This window comes from Drosophila elegans, unplaced genomic scaffold (genome assembly GCF_018152505.1).
Source record: "Drosophila elegans isolate 14027-0461.03 unplaced genomic scaffold, ASM1815250v1 contig_208, whole genome shotgun sequence".
Lineage (NCBI taxonomy): Eukaryota > Metazoa > Arthropoda > Insecta > Diptera > Drosophilidae > Drosophila > Drosophila elegans.
This window is the reverse complement of record NW_024545578.1, coordinates 10906377-10925560: the sequence shown is the minus strand read 5'-3', so window position 1 is coordinate 10925560 and position 19184 is coordinate 10906377. Positions and strand designations below refer to the sequence as shown.

The window sequence follows — 19184 nt, the reverse complement described above, 5'->3', positions numbered from 1 at the left end:
CTTAAATATAAAAACGCGGCACGAAAAGACATAATGAGTAATGTAAAATAGTTTTAAATTGGCGACACAAGAAGATGGTGATGAGGATTGGGTATAGGCGGAGTTACGTAGTTACATATACGAATTGCTTTCCGTTTTGCTCTTATTATTGACTTACAAACATATCAGTTCTAATTATGTGTATGAGTATAGCAACAACATCAACAAATACGATTACAATTACATTACGATAATGATTACGATAATGAAATACAATTTAACTAATATCTAGCGCTAATGAACGAATAAACTTTCTGTTCACCAAAAACCAAAACCAAAACCAAGAACAACCACAACCACACAGATGAGTAAGACAAGCCGCCCACATGACATTTTTGAGAAGCGCGGAGAGAGGCGCAAAAGCGCGCCAGTCACGATATACGACTTGTGGGCCTTCTACACTTTGACGTGCTTTTATACGATAGCAATCCTTTAACTTACAAGAGACATTTCTATCCTCGGTTCTTTTTTTATAGACATGTGTACATACACCTCACGGCACTCACATAAACAACACACACCCATACACACTCAGCCACAGACACAGACACTGACACACGCATATATACGATGGAGATCACATACAAAAGAACCTTCATACGAACGATCACTTGACTATTTTTGCTATAAGTAAGAAATTCCCCCCAGGAATGTGTCAGTCGGAAGTGGCAGAACTCCTGCTGACAAAACACCTTTACTATATTGACAATATCTCTTATATATTTTACACTATACTATATGGAAAATTATATATTAATATATACAAGAAAATGAGGAAAACCAAAAAACAAATAATACATAATTGAGGCAAGGCGAACGGCGTGAGTGGCGTTAAAATTGTATTTACAAGAAAAGCGTAACCAAGCAAGATGAAATCATTTTAATACTTTATACACATAAAAGTCAAAGGAATCTTTAGAGAAAAAACCAGGCGGCAGATGAATATGCAACTACAAGACAGACAGCAAGACGATGAAGATACATTTATAAAATGCGCCGCAGAAGGGCGTCCAGTTTGTAAGTATTCTAATAATGTAAGTAAAGTAATTAAGGAGCGCAGGAAGAGAATCAATTAAACATACATACTGACTACGAAGCCGCAGAGCCGATAGCCCTGGCAACTTTCATTGCGAATACTTTAAACACAAATGAAACCACATAAGTTCGGGTGATTTGAGATCGGACACATTGGGATGGGTTGATGATGAATGTTGGAAGCGGGATGGGATGCGAGATTGCCAATGTGTGTACATAAGCATTAACATAACATAAACTGGTACAGTACTACACTTACAGCAAACTATACAAGGTAAAAACATAATAATTAACAGCAAGAAACCGCAACAAAGCGACGGAGGGCGGTGGACACATACACATAAATAGAAGCATAACGAGAATTTAATAAACCATTTTTCATTTCTATAAAGAAATCCGGTAACGAATTTGTATATTTACTACGAGGAAAGGCAAAAAACAAGACAAGAAAATTCGAAATATATACAAAAAACAAAAATATATATATATTAAACGGAGAACAGACCCCAAAAAGGCCGAAGAACCTTTCTGAGGACCGCAAATATGCCCGTATATACATATATGAGAATAAAACCCAAAATGATATATATACATATATATACATAGTTATATAACCAAGAACAACAAATAAACATATAGTTAAATTCAATAATGTTAAGCATTCGATGAGCAAACAGACAGACAGACAGGCACGCAAACCGGTGGTTAAAGAAATTCAATTATATATAAGGACCCTCGAATCGAAAAGAACAGAGCTTTGCGGCCACCAACAACATCAGCAACAAAACCATCAACAACGGCAACATCCTTAACAACACAGCAAGTGCAACATTTATTAACAGACGACAAAAGGGCAAATTGTTGCTCTTTTGTACAAACATAAAATGACATAAGTTTTTAACACACACACACACTTGACCACTACACACACACACACACTAACACCCACTCACACAGTCAGCCCGCAATATGTATATGCAAAAATAAAAATGCGAACAACTTTAGCAGCAAATTAAAAATCACTTTGTTCACAATGTGCCACGTACAGGGAGGAAAGATGAGGTTCTTGGGGATACCCCATTATCCCCTCGATCGGGTTAAGATCGGCAGTGGAATCGGCAGAATCAGCAGCAACCACTAAGATCAGCAACCGCATATTAAACCAAACAAAACAAAAAACCAAAAAATACAAAAAAAAAATACAAAAGAACAGAAAACTAAAACATGATTTTAAACAAAAATGAAATTAAATAATGGCATAATAAGTTAAGCTAATGGTACATAAGTTTAAAAAACAAACGGCAAGAAACGCTCTAGAGCAACAAAAAAACAAGAAGAACAGAAAACCAAGACAAACAAATATATATATATATATATATATAAAATAAAAATTATAATGAAATAACTGAGAAATAAATAAATTAATTCATAATGATAAATAAACCAATATGAACATTGTTCAAAAACATATGCTGTCCAAGTGCTTTTTACTGGGTTGTTATTTAATACTTGGGACACTCCATGGGTTATATTTCTATAGTTCTCTCTGGATAATTTGCTAAAAATTTCTTAATTGGCAAAACAAAAATACAATTTGGTACAACGAACAACAACCATTTTATTTAACAGGATATTTACAGGACATCAAGTGAGGGCAGGAGAACACAAGTCCACTCCCGACATCGGGGCTAACACTATTTTAATGCGGCCAGATCGCCGCTCAGCTGGACTTCGACTTCTTGAGCTTCTTGGCCTGCTGCCGTTCGTCCCACCAGCGGGCATACCACTTGGCGCTCCGCTCGGCACTCTCGTCCGGATCGTAGAGCGGCATGTAGTCCATGTGGATGGAGGCGCGCAGCCGGTTGTACATCAGCATCGAGGACGTGTAGGAGGCGAGGGCGCGCAGGGAGTAGCGCAGGCGGTACTTTGTGTAGGGATACGCCACCCGCACCACCGCCTCCAGCAGGAAGGCCAGGAAGAAGAACAGGAAGTGGGGCACGTACCACCAGCTGGTCCGCACCCTGAACCGTTCGCCCATCACGGCCATCTTCTGAACGAATCGGGACACATCGTTGATGCCCGTGTCGTCGGTGACGAAGACGGGAAGTCCGTTCACCGCCCGGTCGGACACTTTGAGTGCCTTATAGGCACAGATATGTCCCCAGGCCACGTTGCCAGCGTAGACCAACTGCTGCTTGCCGCCAACCCCTGCGATCCTTGGAAACACCCATCCCCGGGTGGAAAGATAGTCAAAGACCTCCGTGATGAAGTGCGAATCACACTCGCCGTAGGTCAGTGGGGCGCGAATGGCGCTGGTGGCCAAGTATTCTGCAATGGTTTTTTCAGTTTTTCATGATTAATTCCAAAAATTGTATTCAAAGAAAGGGTAAAGCATCGAAAAATCTATAATACTATATACCTATATCTATATCTATACAATGGCTTTTTTCTTATAAATGCAATGGTAAGTACATATGTTAAACATATTGAAAAGATAGCCTATTTGGGTAGTTTCCCTAATGTAATAGTAATAAATAAAAGATACTTAAAAGCTAAAATGAATCGTAATAAAACTCAGAATTATTAAAAGCGGACTTACCTTTCTGGTTCTGCAGAGGTACGCCATTCGAGTTGAGCACTATGTTTTCTGCTCTCAGCTTGCTGGAGGCGTATCCTTGTATCAGGAACTGATTGTCCTGCTCCCAGAGAGTGGAACTGTCCAGCGTGGGAGTGTCTGTCTTGGATTCCGTTGAGTTAATTACCGCCGAGAAGGTACTTTGCCCCTTAAAGGGCACAAAACACACGGATGTGCAGCTAGTGTAGACCAGCCGCTTAACATTGTTTTGAATGCACAAATCCACCACAGCAAGTGTCCCTAGAACACAGAAGTTTAGTAAAAATAAGATAATAAGTCAAATTTTTGACTGAAATTGTAATACAAATTATACATAATCATTATTTATGAGATTTATAATTGGGTCAAAAATACATAATCATTATTTTTGAGATTTATTATTTTCTCAAAAATAATAGTTATTGTCAAAGTGTATTATAAAAACGAAAAGATATTTATTATTTTCTGTTTTTAATAAGAAACCTCAAATGATTAAGGTCCCTGATTCCGAAAGTTTAGTGATTGACTAGTAAAAGAGTATTTCGGCTCATTTTAGTTAAAGAAATTAGGTCTCGAGATACCTTTCCCATGTGGCACTTTATCTGCTCACTCACCTTTCACATTCACGCGCTCCAGTTCGTCATAGTTGGGCGGGTACTCGATTTTCACCGAGGCGGCGCAGTGGAATACGCCGTCCACCCCTGTGAAGATTGGACCGAGTTCCTCCCGATCGCCTGCGATATCGGCCACAAAGGTGCGCAACAGGGTCGTCTCCTCATGCCCGATGTTGTTTTGGTAGGGCACTATGTCCAGCGAGCGGATCTCTTTGATGCCCAGCTCCTGCTTCCGCTCCAGCAACTGCTTGATGAGGTGCTGGCCCAGAAATCCACTGCCGCCGGTTACGAGCACCACTTCAGTTGGCCCGCTTTCGTTGCCGCCGCTCATTGCGTCCGGGGGTCAAAGTGCACTGCTTTTTGGGTTTACTGCAACGACACCGACTGCAGGTTAGCTGGGCTGGCAAGCTGGCTAGCTGGCTGGCTGGCTTAACTAGCTAAGTGGAGTTTCCGTGAGAGTGGCTTTTATGGTCGACAGCCCCATAAACCCGGCCACTTGGATATCGCACATAAACTGGCTCATCATCAGCCGGCGACCTTCTTTGAGGGTCAGCGGAGCAGGTTTGCGAGTGACTCGGCGCATTTTCAAATGCGCGGCTTACGTGACGCCCTGGCCCGCTAATAAAGGTGGCTGGCTACTATATATACGTAGGTATTTAATATACTTTGTCTTGTCCACATTTCCCTGATTAAATGAATTATTTGCTTCATACCCTACGTAATCTGCCTATTTTAAATTACAGGAAACCTTTGCCCAGCTTTCACTAAAACAAATTTTGCTTTTAAATCTAATTGAATTGGGTGCTAAACTAAATTTTGGGAAATAGTTTTTTAATCCACTTTCAGATTTCTAAAGAAAAAACCTGGCCAAAAGTCATGGAACCTATGAATATCATTTGGTTTCGTTGAAAAACACACAATGCGAAAATTCATAAAACAAGAGACTTATTTAATATTTCTAAAAATTTAGGAACCACAAATAAGATAGAAATTCTGAAATCAAACTCATTGAAAATTCATAGGAAAAACATTTTTACGATTGTTTGCAAATGGGACTTCAGAAAAAAATAGAAAAGAAAGATTTAACTAAACACTCAAATTCCCAACTAAAGATTTAAGTTTTGTAGAATCAATAGTTTTACTCTTTAGCCAAAGATACTTGGGTTTTTAATATTATTTGATTTTTGATTGATGATTTCCTAAACTCTTGGTTTTTTTTTTTTGCTCATATTTTTTAATAAAAATATAACTTTATTATTAGACACTAGATAAACTAAAATATAGGAAACCAAAAGAGTTTTGAAAGCTGTCCACAAAATTTGCCAGAAAGGTCAAAGATTGAAGGGAAACTTGTTTTAAGCAAGGGAAAAAGAAAAGTCCTTAATCGAGATATAACAAAAAGGCCATTGACTTTTTCGTATTGCAGCTTTCGATTTCTTTTTCCCCCCTTAGTGTGTTACTTGGCCACGGTCAAATTTTGTCAGATTTTATTAGACGCAGTCCAGCAACTAAGGCCATTGTGCAGACTTAAAAAAAAAACAAACGAAACACAATAGTAGCAGCAGCAACATCTACATCAGCAACACCAGCAACAGCAACAGCAACTCCAGCAGCAACCACAACAAAGAGAAACATGGCTAAATGTGCTAATGTTGTGGCTGGGCTGGCTTACAGATTACAACACAGCATCAAAACAATTACGGCGAACTGGTTACCGCGTCTATTTCGACATGCACGTCAACACTTTTTTGGCATTTTTGCCTGGCCATTTCAGCCACTTAGATCAACCACACATGTGCATCTAGAAGTCCGAGAGCCAAACTATAAATCAGTAGGGATTTCCGCTTACCAAAAGTAAAGGGTCTTTTGTTGTTTAGCAAACCTTTGCGCTTGCCTGCTGACTTGAAACTGATTGTTGGCCATAAACAACAAGACTGGCTAAGACCGAAGCGAGCGTTGCCAAACCGCCGGGCTATCGCTATCGCTGCTATCGATCGCAGCAAACTCGCTTTTGGCGCGAGAAATCGAAGGCTTTTCAAAACAGGCCTTTTGGTAAAAGGTATTATTTATTCAACAACAATTAAATGAATGTGGACAGTAAGTACGCTTAGTGATTACATAAATAGTTGTCTTCTTTTCCCATGCATTTAGTAGGGGTGCTTAGGCAATTGTAATATTCAATAAGTACAGTGGTAATTGTTTTCGTTGCATCTCTCAATAACATTCTATATCTTTATAAACTCCCTGGTAGATGTATAAAGTAAACGAGAAGTAAAGGCCGTTGATACAAATGACTTTGGATTAGATTAGGATTAGGCGCGCTTAACCATTAACCATTAACCATTAACGAGTACGGGGAATACAGTTACGGATATTCAATTACGAATACGAATACAAAACGGTGTTTAGTACAATTAAAAATTCTGTTCACATTTCGGTTTGGTTTATTACAACAATATCATGTAAATGCCGATGTAGGTGCCCCATCCGTATGTACTTAGGTATATGGAGGCCTATTGGGGTGTATATAGGTTGTAAGTACCGACTTTAAGTACCGACTGACTGCTGACTTGGTGGATTACATTGCATCTTCGCGATCATAAATAATGGGGCATAGTATTATACATTAAATTACACGTACGAATAAACTATAATTATCTAGCAATTTCATTTAGTTACACATACAAAACACAATTGGTTTTCACAAACATTTTCCTTTCTCAATTCTCAGATTGAATTCTAATGCTATTTAGATGCATTTTGATGCATAATTGGAGTGACGTGAAGCGATGAACTCAGGTTCTACGTAAACGTATTTTAACATGAATGTTGATTGTGTTCATTTAACTAGATGTATGTATACTACTCTCTTTTCATTATATGTAGTATGGTGTTGTATAGTATAGTGTAGTATAGTATAGTATAGTATAGTATAGTATGCATGGGTATTATGGGTGTGCCGTTTCCAGTAGCAACATTTTAACTAACATTATTTACTTCGCTATTACAAGTACGGTTCTTTATTAGCTATTATTGTTGTTATTGTTTCTGTCGCCGCTCCACAGTTGCTATCCATCAAGTAGCCGTTCCCGATCCCGATCCCGATCCCAATCCCGATCCCGATGCCGCCTCATCTCAATAGGAAAGCGCTGAGGGCGAACGCGAGCCAACTGTGAAATCTTTGTACACCGAAAACACAGATATCTGCGAAAGAGTTGAAATACGGAATTAAAAATACACCCACAACTCATTCCCCCATATTTGCCGTAGTTGTGCCAATCCCCATATTGGCCACTTTAATTGCCGACTTGCGTCACAGTCAAGAACTGCAGCGTGGCCCTGGCAGTTGGCCAGCAACCAAACAAAACTTGGCAGCATCTTGTGGGTGCGGAAAATGGGACAACATCTACGACACTCGGCACATGTGCTCCGTCGATGCGAAGCGGCGTGGTATCAGTTCAAGAGCAGACGCCTTATCAGTGCCGGCTTATTCCAAAAATAGTCCTAACTTGGTGGGTGTGTTTCATGTACATATAATCGTGTGGGCGGGAAGTAATTGCTAAGCACTTACGAATTGTTCTGACCTAAAAATGATAGATCAATTTTGATCTTCTCAAGAACCAAAATATCTCTGTTCCTAACATATGTATACTGCGCGAAAAAATTATGTTTTATGACAAATAAAAAGTTTATTGAAAGATACAAAAATAGTTTACTTTCTGCTACTAATTATTAATTGACAAAAATATGAACATGAATTTAAATAGTCAATCTTGTTTAATTATACCAAATAAATAGCTACTTTACATTAATACAAAACAAATTAAAGTCGCTATTCCATTATACACGATTTTTTAAGACAGTTCTTTTGAAATTAAATCAAAATATTTGAGGTTTTTTTCAACGTTTTCCAAACATTAATTTGGTTTCCGTGTAGGCAAAAAAATACATTTGTTGTCTTACTAGGAAATAATTGACTTTTTCTGTGTATACTTTTAGCCCGCTGAGCATTCGTATTCCTTTTTTTTTGGTAAATGCGGGGGGCGAACATGATATACTACCCATAAATTCTAAATAAAATTGGACCATAGACAGTCTGTCTGTATATCAATAATTGTTTACCCTTTGTGATGAAACTGATTATAATTACAGAATGCTAATGAGCTGACAAGTTTTCATTATTTTTTATTGGTGCCTGCCCTTCTTGCCGCCTTTACAAGTTTTCTGTATTGTGTGCAGTCATACAAAACGTACGTTCTTTGGCCCACTTCCGGTGCTGCACCTGCGACTCACCTTGTCTTTCAATTGCTGGCACAGTTTCTGGCCATTCATCAGCAGCAGTAGCACATCGTTAAGCCACTGGACGGAGGCCTCCGCCTGGCGGGAGTCGAAGCGCATGGTGCCCTGGTTGTTCAGCAGCTGGTAGACGGCAATGATCAGCTTGTGGCTCTGCAGGTAGAAGCTAACAGCCAGATCCTCGGGCAGATTGGGCACCAGCGACTTCATATTGCGCCCCTTGATCAGTTCGTCGATGGGCTTCTTCTTAGGCACCAGCAGGCTGTTTCTGCCGCGTTGCAGTGCGTCCAGAATGTTGCCTATCACATGCAGCACTTCGTCGGAGGTTCTATGGGAAGTACATTTGTATATTTATATTTAGAACCTCGAATGGCGATGCTCATGCAAAGCAGAACGTGACTCACTTGAAGTGATAAGAGTCGTCGACATCGTCTATGTGATTAATGGCGGTCTGCAGATGATTGGCGGCATCCTGGACCTGCTGCAGCTTCCAGGGCGAGTCATGTGTGATGGAGGTACGTTGCGTTTGGCTCGGGGCCTTGCACAGCTTAAAGCTAATGTCCTGGAAAAAATAATTGCCGATTAGTTTTGTTATGAAACGAGAAAAAGGTAATGTAATTTTGGTAAAAATTCTAACAAAAGAACAAAAATGTTAAAGCTTTAGCTTGTTTCTAATAATTGTAGTAGTAGAGTAGCGTTAAAAATTTTATTTATTTCAATTATTTCTTATAATTATTCTTCTTATTAGTTATGTAATTTTTGTACTTCAGAAAAAATGAATTATGGCATGTTTAGTGGATTTTAAATAAGTTTTATATGAAACCTAGCTAGGCACAAAGTAATAAACACTAACATTGTAATCAGTTGATTATTCAAGTTTTTTTACTTATAATCCGAATGGCGTAATATTATATATAAGGAAATGATTAAGTGATTATTAATTGAATTGAGAATTGAGCTGTACTAGAACTTGAGATAGAACTTAATGGCTCCAACTTTTTAAAAATTTCTAAAAATCAATTTTATATTTGCAACAACACGGAAATACGATTTTCCTACCGCAAATACAACTGTCTAAGGTCGATAATCCAAGATTTTGTGTTTAGGGATGCTTGTCGGTTGTTTGTTATTTAAGAAATCTCTTCTGCCGAAAATTGTATGGTATTTGTAAATATAATTGTGTGATTTAAACGAATTTCAACTGAAAGGTTTTTTGTCACCAATTTTAATATTATTTCTAAAACTGTGTGTTCTATGAAAGCTTTCTTAGTCGTTCGCGTGGTCGAACAAGAAAGGTTATTTCCCGACACTTTTAGGGAAGCTACAATCTGCCCCAGTACTGAATCATCGTAGTAGAAGGAGATATAAAGGCATAGCATTAAATAGTTGTGATATTCCCATTCCTTTCGGGGAGCTACAGTCTTGTCTTCAATACTTTGACCTGTTTTACTGTACAGACCTAACTTCTTTTGCGGAACTCAGTGATTATGGGTGTTGGCCCATCTTTATCAAGGGGATTTTGGCACTTACAGCCTGGGTGATGGCATCGCCTGTTAACGTTAGCACGGCCTTCAGCTGATCGGGCGACACGGTGAGTATGAACTTCTCAGTCTTCTTTCCCTCGTTCTCGTACAGGGGCACCGGAAACCGATGGGCGCATTCCTGTGGGTTTACAATAGATATAGAGGTTGATTTAGCGATATCTGAGCTGGAGTTTGGACAAGGCTAATCCGAATATATGTGCTTACCACCAGAATGGTCCGCAGTTGCTTCAGTATCGCGTGTACCTCTTGTCGCAGCACCCATTCGAACTCAATTTGCTGCGGGTGTGGAAATGGAAATGGGTGTATGGGTTTGGGTTTTGGTGTGGGTTTGGGTTTGCATATTTTCGTGTTCCGTATTTGTATTTCGTGGTCCCGTCCCGCCAGCCAGAGATTATATATGTGCGTCGGTGTATGTGGTATTTTTGCGATAGCGCCATCAAACAAAGCACGTTCCGTGTACAAATCAATAATACCGAGAGTGTGCGGGGGCGACGGAAAAGTGGGGAAAAGCAGGAAAAGCATGAAAAACAGAACAAGAGACCGATAATCGATAATCAATTAGCCAATATACAAAGGGTCGAATTAATCGCGTTTTTTTTGGCAAACGGTTGTTATTGTTTTTGTTGCTGCAATGCCGTTGTCATGGATTCACATAGTTTAAGCCATCGCAAAAACTCACCAAATTGAGGGCTTCCTCACGCTCCGTGTCCGCGAGCATTTTCATCGCGCTTTTCGGCTTTTTCCGCGCTGCTAAAAATCTGCGCTTGTGTCCGCTTTCCGCTGAAGCAACGCCAGCAATTTGTATTGTGAGCGCTGTAATTTTTGTTTTTATTTCAGTTGTTGTTGTTTAATTGAAAGCAGAGTTGCCAAGTGCTAGCGAAGTTGGGAGTTGAGCAAAGTCCTAAAAAATACCGCTTTTATACTAGACCGCAGAGAGCGCCCGCGTAATTCGAAAAAGTATTTTTAACCAATTCTATATCAGCATTATTTACTGTCTTATCTAAACGATGTTTTCCAATTTAACTGTATTGTAAAACAACAATTTAATAATCTTAAGATTTATGCAAACAATTTTATTTACTTGTATATAAGCACAGAGCTATTATTTATAACTTTTACTCCAACATTTAATACAAACTTTTATTTTTAGTTACAAATATTTTAAATTTTTTGTAGCAAATTTAGATTTTAGTTCACTATTATATTCGTGAATATAGCTCTAATCGGTAGCCCTGCCAAAAATACCGTTTGAAACAATGTTGGAAAGCGTGCGAATTTCGTAACAGAGGCATGTTAAATGAGCGCTGTTAGGCCACTCAAACCTTGATAATAATGAAAAAATACGACGAAAATATACAAAAAAAATTGGCTGATACATCTGCAGTATCTATTCTCATCCCTCTTTGACCCAAAATATTGATAAACCTTCTCAGCACAACAGCCACTGTTAGCTGCTTGCAGCACTGCTTTTTAGAGCGCCAAATTCAAATTCTACATACGTTTTCGGGTGGGCGGGGGCGTGGTGAGCACGGCGGTCTCCGGCACCGTATTAAGGACATGCTGGGGATATCCGCTGCTGCTCCGCTGGCGATGAAGTGGCTGAAATGACCAGTTGTTGGTGGGACTTCAAAGAAACAGAAAGACATTCGGGTTAGTCTTGGCGAGTCGCGAATTACACGCGTTTTGTTTGCCCTTCGGATCGGACAATTGTGGCTTTCGTTATCGTGTTTGCGACTGATTTCGGTTTGATTTGATTCAAAGTCAAGTGCTAATTGGTGGGCCATTGTTGTGACTCACGTCACAGGCGGCTGACGTCGGCGTCTGGTTTCTGCCGCTGAGCTGCAGAATTTTCCCGTATTGCCCGCTAAAAAATCCCCGCTCGATTCACTGCAGCGCGTGTCGCTAAACCGGTGGCAATGGCTTTCGTTTTCAATCATGGCTAAAATTACACAAACCCACGAAAAATAAACGCTTATCAAGCGAACTTGACGATCGCCGCAAACACACACACACAAACACTTAAAGCACTCCATACACTCTATTCACACACGCACAATTTACAACTGCTTTATCAGGTCCAATTTAGTTTTATAATTTATTTGATAAGCCAATGTCAAGAAAACTGAAAAGGCCAAAAGAGAACATCGATGAAAGGCAGGTTGGTAGGTAGGTGCCTTCCAAAAAAAAAAAAAAAACGCTTTATGCCATCATAAATTTTATTGACATGGCCAATGGCTGTGGCTTTGCGGCTCTTAACACGTTCGCATTCTTGATTCTTGGCCACACACCGAATAGGCCAAAACAAACACATTTTGTTACTCTTATTATATAAATAACGGTACAGCCAGGCACTTTATTTACCTCTGCGGCATACTGAATATATATTATATATATTCACTGAACAACCCGCCTCTTTTTCTCTATCAATCGCGAACCGCGAATCACGAGACTCTTTTTGTAAAAAGCGGACAACTCGCGGATAGTTTAATTTAGGGGGCTCAATTAACGGCGGAAGCGGTACGACGTTCGACGCTCGACGCCCAGCGCTCAACTCAGCAGTATAAAATACCATCTGGATGACGAGCCAACGCTCGTTGTGTAGACTTGTAGACTTAACGTGGTTAAGACGCGAGCTTTCGGCCAGGCAGCTTTCTTCGGCTGGCTTCTCTTCGCAAATCTACAAGCCACAAGAAGTCAACTTGTTGCCCAGCAGGTGGTAAGAGCATAATAATTATTTAATAACTATGGCAAAAGAGCGAAGGGATTGTAAATCTACTTTATTTCATAATTGATATGAGGATGTTAATAATACTCAATCTTGAAGTTTCAGAATAGGTAGCTAAAAAATGAGGCAGCGTAAACATAAATTGGATTTTTGAATTCTACTACGATGCTTAGGTGACTCTTGCCAAAATGTTTAAAAACAATTAACCGATCTTTCTTGATGGTTCCAATAGTAGCTTAATGATGTCCTTGCCCGGTATTTATTAAGAATAAACCTTAAATTTAAAATACTAAGCCTACACCATTGTGAAATTCTAGTCCGAAAAGAAATATCAACAAATAGACATATACCCTTGCAAAACAAATTTATAGCCAAAATATAATCTATTGTTTCCCACGATTGCCAGAGCAAAACAAGTGGCTTTCTTTTTCTATTGTTAGAAGGAAATTCTAGTCTGAAAAATATTTCAAATAAATAAATAATTTCCCTTGCACAAACAAAAATTTATTTCATACGATTTTTTTATAAAAATTAAATTATAATCTATTGTTTCAAAGATTGTCAAATCAAAACAAGTGGCGTTCGTATTCTGTCTTAGAAGGAAATCCCACTTCGAAAAGAAATTTAAACAAATAAAAATTTGTCGCAAGCAGAAAACTTGTGACTAATTGCCAGCTTATTTATTTTCAGTTTTGTTGTTCTGCCAAAGCATTTAATACTTGTCAAACGAAGATTTTGGTGAAAGCCAGAAGACGTATAAATAACATTCATATATGGAAAACACAGGGAAATCCTACGATTAACGAAAGAACACTCTGTTTACTCTTATTATCAAAATTAAATGTATGGCGGCAAAAAATAATCTCAAAACAAATGAAAACAATGGGTCGACTGCTTTGATTTTTTTTTTTTTTGCTATAGCATAGCATTTATTTTTTCGCATACACAGTATTCCGTTGCTCTTTTAGTATAAAAAAGTAGTACAAAAGTTCTATTTCTATTCGTGTTTGGCATTGTCAAACTGAAGTACGTGGATTTGTTTGCTTCCTTGAAACAAAATGGGGAAAATGCAAATAAAAGGTGAAACAAGTGTGCAAATAGAAGCAAACAAACGTGTGCCCAACAGGTGTGTATAGTGTGTGCTTGTGTGTGTGTGTTCTGTGTGTTTGGGTGCTTTTCCAAAGGGGTTGGTGGGTGGTGGTTTGGTTGAGTGGGTGGCAGACGCAGTGCGTTTATTTACTCGCCGGTCATCATCTCCATGAATTCTGTAAATTAAACAAAATGACAGACATTAAACCGATGCCAGAGCAGCGGCAACCGCTATATGCATTTATAAATAAATATTCCATAAACACGAAAAATGTACACTCAGAATGAAAAATGCGTGGAATATGTTCGGAATCGAATTTGTGTGTGTCGCGACTAAAAATAGCCACCGATATGCTCCATGGGAGCGGTGATCAAGCTGTCATAATCGAGCGATCGAGCGATCGCACCATCTCAAGATCATCGCAATTTATGATCACCATAAGGGCAATGTGGGTGGATGGCAAACCACTAGAATGCTGAATGTGGCACAAACAAACACTCACCATCGAAATCCACTGTACCGGAGCCGTCCGAATCGATCTCCTCGATCATGATGTCCAGCTCCTGTTCGGTCAGCTGGTCGTCCAGCTCCTTGAGGATCTCCTTCAGGCAGGTGGTGGGAATGAAGCCGTTGCCCTGCTTGTCGTACAGACGGAACGCCTCGCGCAGCTCCTTCTGCATGGCCTCCGCGTCCTCCTCCACGATGAACTTGGCCGCCAGCTGCACGAACTCACCGAATTCCAGGCGACCGGACTCTGAAAAAGATCAATATTAGATGGAAAGCGACTGGAAAGCAACTGATGGCGCGAAACTGCCTTGATCATAAATCAATGACTACGAAAAACCGAAACATGATCATAAATCGGTAGTGAATCATCATTGATTTGGTAAAGTTGGGACACACAAAACCTAATTTTAAATTTAATAAATTTTATTATAATAATTAGTTATTCAAACTGAATGAATTTGTTGTTTTTTAGTTGATTTAATTCAAATAAATATTCACTTGTTTGTTTCTTAATTCTTAAATTCTTAATTTGTATTTTTAAATTAAAAATTTTTGCTTTTCAAAGTTTGAATTCAGAAAAATATTAGTTTGATTTTTTGTTTCAGTTTGTAAAACTTTTGTAGATATTAACAGTTTGCAATTTTGTTCTCAACATATTTAGTTCTCTGAATTAAATTAAATCAAAAATATGCCACTCAAATTGTAAATAGGCTATTCTCAACAAATTATTTTAATTGGTATACTTTTTGACATAAATACTGCAACTTTTGAACTACAGAAATGCGTCTATTTTTAACTGTATTCGTTGCACAAATAAAATTGTATTAAATGATTAGGAAATTCTAGTTCACCCATCACTGTGCTTTCGATCTTAAGATCTGTAAAGTATGTTCTACTTACTGTCCTCGTCCACCTCTTCGATCAGTTCCTCCAGGATCTTCTTGTCAAAGGGCTGACCTGCAATCGCAAGGGGATAAGGATTAGTAATGCAGCAGGACTTTGGAACCCCCAAAGTTCCAAACTCACCCATCAGGCGCAGGATGTCGGCCACAATCTCGATGGAGATCGAGCCAGTCTTCTGGTGATCGAAGCTGTTGAAGGCCTTCTGCAGCACGGCAATCTGCTCGGGGGTAAGATCTTCGTCCTGGGGTAAGCAAAAAAAAACACATTCTTAAGCGGCAATCCTTTGTAAATGGACTCAAGTTCAATGCTTACGACGCTGCTCATGTTGCTGTCTGTTTTTTTTTTTAGGGTCTGTGATCAACTATATCGCTCGAACCGATCGCCGCGGAATATTCAATCCAACTACGAGGCTGCGCGGATGCGTTTTCCAAAATATAGACCAGAATCGGTGAACTTGCCACGCACACAAAACAAAAAAAACGGAAAAGCGGAAAAACACGAACACAGGCCGATTGGTGGATACGCGGATCGTTGGAGTATACATATGTAGCGTTTTTCCACGCCGCTGCCTGAATTTTATTGTTTTTTAGAAATAACTGTAAATGTGCGATGGGAAAAAGCGAAAATAAAACGCGATCAGAGCGGATCCCGCCGCACTCGCAGCCGGAGACTGAATACGAGCCGTATAGTGGTTTTCCATGGCCAGCGATCGCTGGGTGGATGGAGCATCCAATGGAGCGGGACGGGGGGCAAATCGAATGGCGGCCACGGCTTCTGCATATGTGCGGCGCCAGTCAGCTATAATGCGATGCGTTGCGCTGCGTCCCCCGATTCCACACAAGTATATATAAACATATGTAAGCATTCGGTATCTGCCACCAGATGCACGACAATAAGGCGCGATTTGGAGAAATCGTCACTCGAGCGAAGCGTGGAGCAATGTTCCACATCTCACAGCCACCATTGCGCAGGTGGGAGGAGCATACGCATACTCGAAAAATCATTCCTTGGCAGACAAAAGCGCCTTTGCTTTGTAAACAAGATTTTATATTGCGATTTAGCCATTCCATTGCAATGGAGAAAAATATTACAAAGAGATAACCACGATAAGCAGATATTATAACTATACTATAACATATGAACTCACATTTATTATTTATAAGCCCAACTTTTTAAACTTTTGCCTTTAGTTTTTTTTTCATACTCAATATATTCTATGGATTTGAAAAATTTAGTTTTGGGCAGAAAAAAATATGGTTTTGTGGTCAAGACAATAATTTTAATTTTAATCAAGGGAACTACTACTACTAAAACAGCTTATTTACTTTTCCGATTAAACCAACTTGAATTTGGATAACCGAAAGATACAAAACATTATCCGAAATTGAACCGCCAAAACTGAAAATGTACTAAAATTAGATTATATTTAAATTACCACTTTTAGACCTCGGCTAGGAGGGTGTCTCGGTTTTTAGACCCTCCGTGGCTGCAAGAAAATTGGGTATTTTTGCGAAAGCAGGCGACGGTCACACTGAAATGGTTCGCATTAAGAACAGGTAAATATTTACGATTTAAATTAAATTTCATCAACTAAACCGTCATTGAACAGATATATAGCGGTGCAGATTGTACCGCATACACCCACGCAAACACTGCGGCTCAGCGATCACGGCCTGGCCAAAATTCTCCTGCAGAATGTTGAAAAATACTACGGAGTCTACGGTCTCGGTATGATCGAGCAGGGATTCCGGGTGAAGTACATCAATGATCAGACCAAAATAGCCATCATACGCTGCCTGCATCGCGGTCAACGCTTTGTGTCCAGTATATTGCCCCTGATTACTTTGGTAGGTCCTAGTTCAATGCCCTTAAACCAGCCGCATGACAGTCTTTTTCCAGATTGGAGAAGTTCGGGCCAAGTTTAGGACCCTCTATGTGGGGGCCACCATCATCCAGTGCAACAAGTTCATAGTCAGCCACCAGAAACAGTTCCTGGACCGCGCCATGGGTCACTTAACATCGGCCAAGGAGCGACAGGATCTTTTCAAGCGCGTTATGGAGCTCGACATGGACAGATAGCATACGGAGTTGTTTAGCATATAATTAAGTAATTACAGTGATTGGTTTTCTTGCAGAAAACGTTTGTTCCAATTCGACTAAAATGTAGATCATGTTTTTGGTATCAAACTAAACTTCGATGAGGAATTTGCGACTCGGTGAGCGTGCAATCTTGGCTCCGAACTGCTTAAATCTTTGCCGGATGTCGGCCAAAGTCAGCTTATTCTTCTTGCTGTACACGTTGAGATAGATGCCCAGGACAACGATAAGGCCAGACCAAAGATATCTGAAAGTTGGAGGTGGATAAAAAAGAATTCGGGGTTGTATATAATACAATGAAACACTTACTGCAGTGTAAAGGGCTTGCTGAAGAGCACAAAGGAAAAGGCTATGGTCACAGCCTTGCGAGCGGTGGTCACTGTGGCAGCTATGGGAGCCCCACTGCTCCTCACCAGGGCCAGCACAAACTGGATGCCCAGGTAGCCAGAGAGGCTGAACAGGAAGCCATAGCCAAAGGTCTCCAGAGGATGCTGTAAGGGGAATCACATTAGTAGTATGCCACATACAAACGACGTTCTTTTCCAACACACCTCCAAGCAGAAGGCAAAGCCGCTAAAGAAGTTGCCGGTAACCAACATGATCACAAAGAGATACACGAATCCCAGGCCGTAGGAGTAGAAGACCACCTCGCTGCTGGGCGCCTTATGCTCCCGCATGGCCTTCTCCTGGACATTGCCGATGGCCGCGTCGCAGAGCAGCGCTCCCGAGATCATGGCCACGCCCAGCAGATTGAAGTTGGGCGTCATCTGGGAGTCGGCCAGCGTGAACCAGGCCAGTCCGATGCACATGCAGGTGGCTGCCGCAAAGTCCAGCAGTCCGTAGCGCTTGCCTTGGATGAGGATGCTGCCCACGAGAACGGGAATGAGCTTGCAGCACTTGAATATCACCTGGGTGGGGTAGTTCAGGTAGCCCAGGCTAGAGTTGGACAGACCCATGGTGCCCAGGGTGAGAGCAGCCAGAACCAGGTACGTTTTCATCGGAATGCAACGTGGCTCCGGCTCAATGTTCCAAAAGGATCCACCGCTTATCCGGTAGCCCTCCAACCGGCGTTCCACCAGGCCGAAGCCGATGTAGTAACCGAACTGGACGAGGGTGAGGAACCATCCGTAGGGTTTGAATCCCTCCACCGTGAAGATGAGCTCCTGCAGGTAGCCGTACAGGATGTACAGGATAAAAACGCCCGCGCAGCTCAGCAGGAATTGGGTGGTGCGATTGTAGAAGGTGAGGTCGAAGCACAGGATTCGCAGTTCCGGTGGAGATTCCGACGACGAGGATTTCCGCTGCGAGGGCGGGGAACTTCCCGCCGACGGACCACCATTGATGGTGATAACGCTCCCTGCACTATCTGCCATTCTGCTGCCCATCGGCCGACGAATGTGTGTGTGTGTGTGTATTACAAACTATATAGTGGCTATCTTGGGATTATGTGACGGCGACTTAGTAACTAGTGCCACGCTGTCCGCGGAGTTCTTGGCCTAGGGAATGGATTTGTCATGCCTCCTTGAATTCTCCATTAGTTACAGCCAGGCGTGAAGATTATTTCGAACTGAGAGTTGCGCTGGCTAGGAGTATTGTTTCGGTTTGTTTACCTTGTCACAGAAAACTATGCTTTTTCAGCTTAGAACTAGAGATGGGCGCGTGACTTATTTCTTCGCGATATTCGTTGAGGACCAAAAGAACGTTGAGTGCTGTAAGCAAG

At 40.6% G+C, this 19184-nt stretch overlaps 5 protein-coding genes across 6 annotated transcripts; 1 reads left to right on the top strand and 4 right to left on the bottom strand.

Annotated features, from left to right (window-relative positions):
* Positions 1–2667: 2667 nt before the first annotated feature.
* Positions 2668–6246, bottom strand: LOC108146718 (3 beta-hydroxysteroid dehydrogenase/Delta 5-->4-isomerase). Of its 2 annotated transcripts, none has more exons than XM_017272808.2 (4): positions 6152–6246; positions 4303–4671; positions 3674–3949; positions 2668–3402 (listed from the first exon to the last, which is right to left on the bottom strand). In XM_017272808.2, exons 2-4 carry the CDS (start codon positions 4631–4633, stop codon positions 2795–2797), a joined length of 1215 nt encoding a protein of 404 aa, XP_017128297.1. In that variant the 5' UTR covers positions 4634–4671; positions 6152–6246; the 3' UTR covers positions 2668–2794. The 2 variants fall into 2 exon arrangements, with proteins under 2 accessions (XP_017128297.1, XP_017128298.1); XM_017272809.2 differs by having other exon boundaries at positions 4303–4672; positions 6155–6202.
* Positions 6247–6349: 103 nt separating this feature from the next.
* LOC108146721 (protein rogdi) lies at positions 6350–12697 on the bottom strand. The gene is made up of 8 exons (XM_017272813.2): positions 12504–12697; positions 11642–11766; positions 10822–10955; positions 10347–10418; positions 10129–10260; positions 9003–9160; positions 8596–8926; positions 6350–7506 (listed from the first exon to the last, which is right to left on the bottom strand). Exons 1-8 carry the CDS (start codon positions 12512–12514, stop codon positions 7438–7440), a joined length of 1032 nt encoding a protein of 343 aa, XP_017128302.1. The 5' UTR covers positions 12515–12697; the 3' UTR covers positions 6350–7437.
* A 1070-nt stretch (positions 12698–13767) lies between these two features.
* Positions 13768–15861, bottom strand: LOC108146722 (troponin C). The gene is made up of 5 exons (XM_017272814.2): positions 15680–15861; positions 15491–15608; positions 15365–15421; positions 14460–14711; positions 13768–14132 (listed from the first exon to the last, which is right to left on the bottom strand). The coding sequence occupies exons 1-5, from the start codon at positions 15689–15691 to the stop codon at positions 14104–14106; spliced, it is 468 nt and encodes a 155-aa protein (XP_017128303.1). The 5' UTR covers positions 15692–15861; the 3' UTR covers positions 13768–14103.
* Positions 15862–16841: 980 nt separating this feature from the next.
* Positions 16842–17559, top strand: LOC108146723. The gene is made up of 3 exons (XM_017272815.2): positions 16842–16923; positions 16977–17214; positions 17267–17559. Exons 1-3 carry the CDS (start codon positions 16904–16906, stop codon positions 17444–17446), a joined length of 438 nt encoding a protein of 145 aa, XP_017128304.1. The 5' UTR covers positions 16842–16903; the 3' UTR covers positions 17447–17559.
* On the bottom strand, positions 17449–19099 carry LOC108146719 (adenosine 3'-phospho 5'-phosphosulfate transporter 2). Its single transcript, XM_017272811.2, has 3 exons — positions 18016–19099; positions 17774–17955; positions 17449–17711 (listed from the first exon to the last, which is right to left on the bottom strand). Exons 1-3 carry the CDS (start codon positions 18847–18849, stop codon positions 17555–17557), a joined length of 1173 nt encoding a protein of 390 aa, XP_017128300.1. The 5' UTR covers positions 18850–19099; the 3' UTR covers positions 17449–17554.
* Between the last annotated feature and the right edge of the window lie 85 nt (positions 19100–19184).

Bases quoted from the DNA above. Each gene is read 5' to 3' on its own strand.
- LOC108146718 (XM_017272808.2), bottom strand. From the start codon at position 4,633: ATGAGCGGCGGCAACGAAAGCGGGCCAACTGAAGTGGTGCTCGTAACC. The intron at 3,950-4,302 runs GTGAGTGAGCAG...TCTGTGTTCTAG, and splicing joins GGAGCGCGTGAATGTGAAAG to GGACACTTGCTGTGGTGGAT. The intron at 3,403-3,673 runs GTAAGTCCGCTT...AAACCATTGCAG, and splicing joins ACCTCTGCAGAACCAGAAAG to AATACTTGGCCACCAGCGCC.
- LOC108146721 (XM_017272813.2), bottom strand. The intron at 10,956-11,641 runs GTATGTAGAATT...CAAAAATTACAG, and splicing joins GCCCCCGCCCACCCGAAAAC to CGCTCACAATACAAATTGCT. The intron at 7,507-8,595 runs GTGAGTCGCAGG...ACTCTTTCGCAG, and splicing joins GCCAGCAATTGAAAGACAAG to ATATCTGTGTTTTCGGTGTA.
- LOC108146722 (XM_017272814.2), bottom strand. The intron at 14,712-15,364 runs GTAAGTAGAACA...GATCTTTTTCAG, and splicing joins CGAAGAGGTGGACGAGGACA to AGTCCGGTCGCCTGGAATTC. The intron at 14,133-14,459 runs GTGAGTGTTTGT...TTTAATTTACAG, and splicing joins CGGTACAGTGGATTTCGATG to AATTCATGGAGATGATGACC.
- LOC108146723 (XM_017272815.2), top strand. From the start codon at position 16,904: ATGGTTCGCATTAAGAACAG. The intron at 16,924-16,976 runs GTAAATATTTAC...GTCATTGAACAG, and splicing joins ATGGTTCGCATTAAGAACAG to ATATATAGCGGTGCAGATTG. The intron at 17,215-17,266 runs GTAGGTCCTAGT...GTCTTTTTCCAG, and splicing joins TATTGCCCCTGATTACTTTG to ATTGGAGAAGTTCGGGCCAA.
- LOC108146719 (XM_017272811.2), bottom strand. From the start codon at position 18,849: ATGGGCAGCAGAATGGCAGATAGTGCAGGGAGCGTTATCACCATCAAT. The intron at 17,956-18,015 runs GTGTGTTGGAAA...TTCCCCTTACAG, and splicing joins GCTTTGCCTTCTGCTTGGAG to CATCCTCTGGAGACCTTTGG. The intron at 17,712-17,773 runs GTAAGTGTTTCA...TCCAACTTTCAG, and splicing joins AGCAAGCCCTTTACACTGCA to ATATCTTTGGTCTGGCCTTA.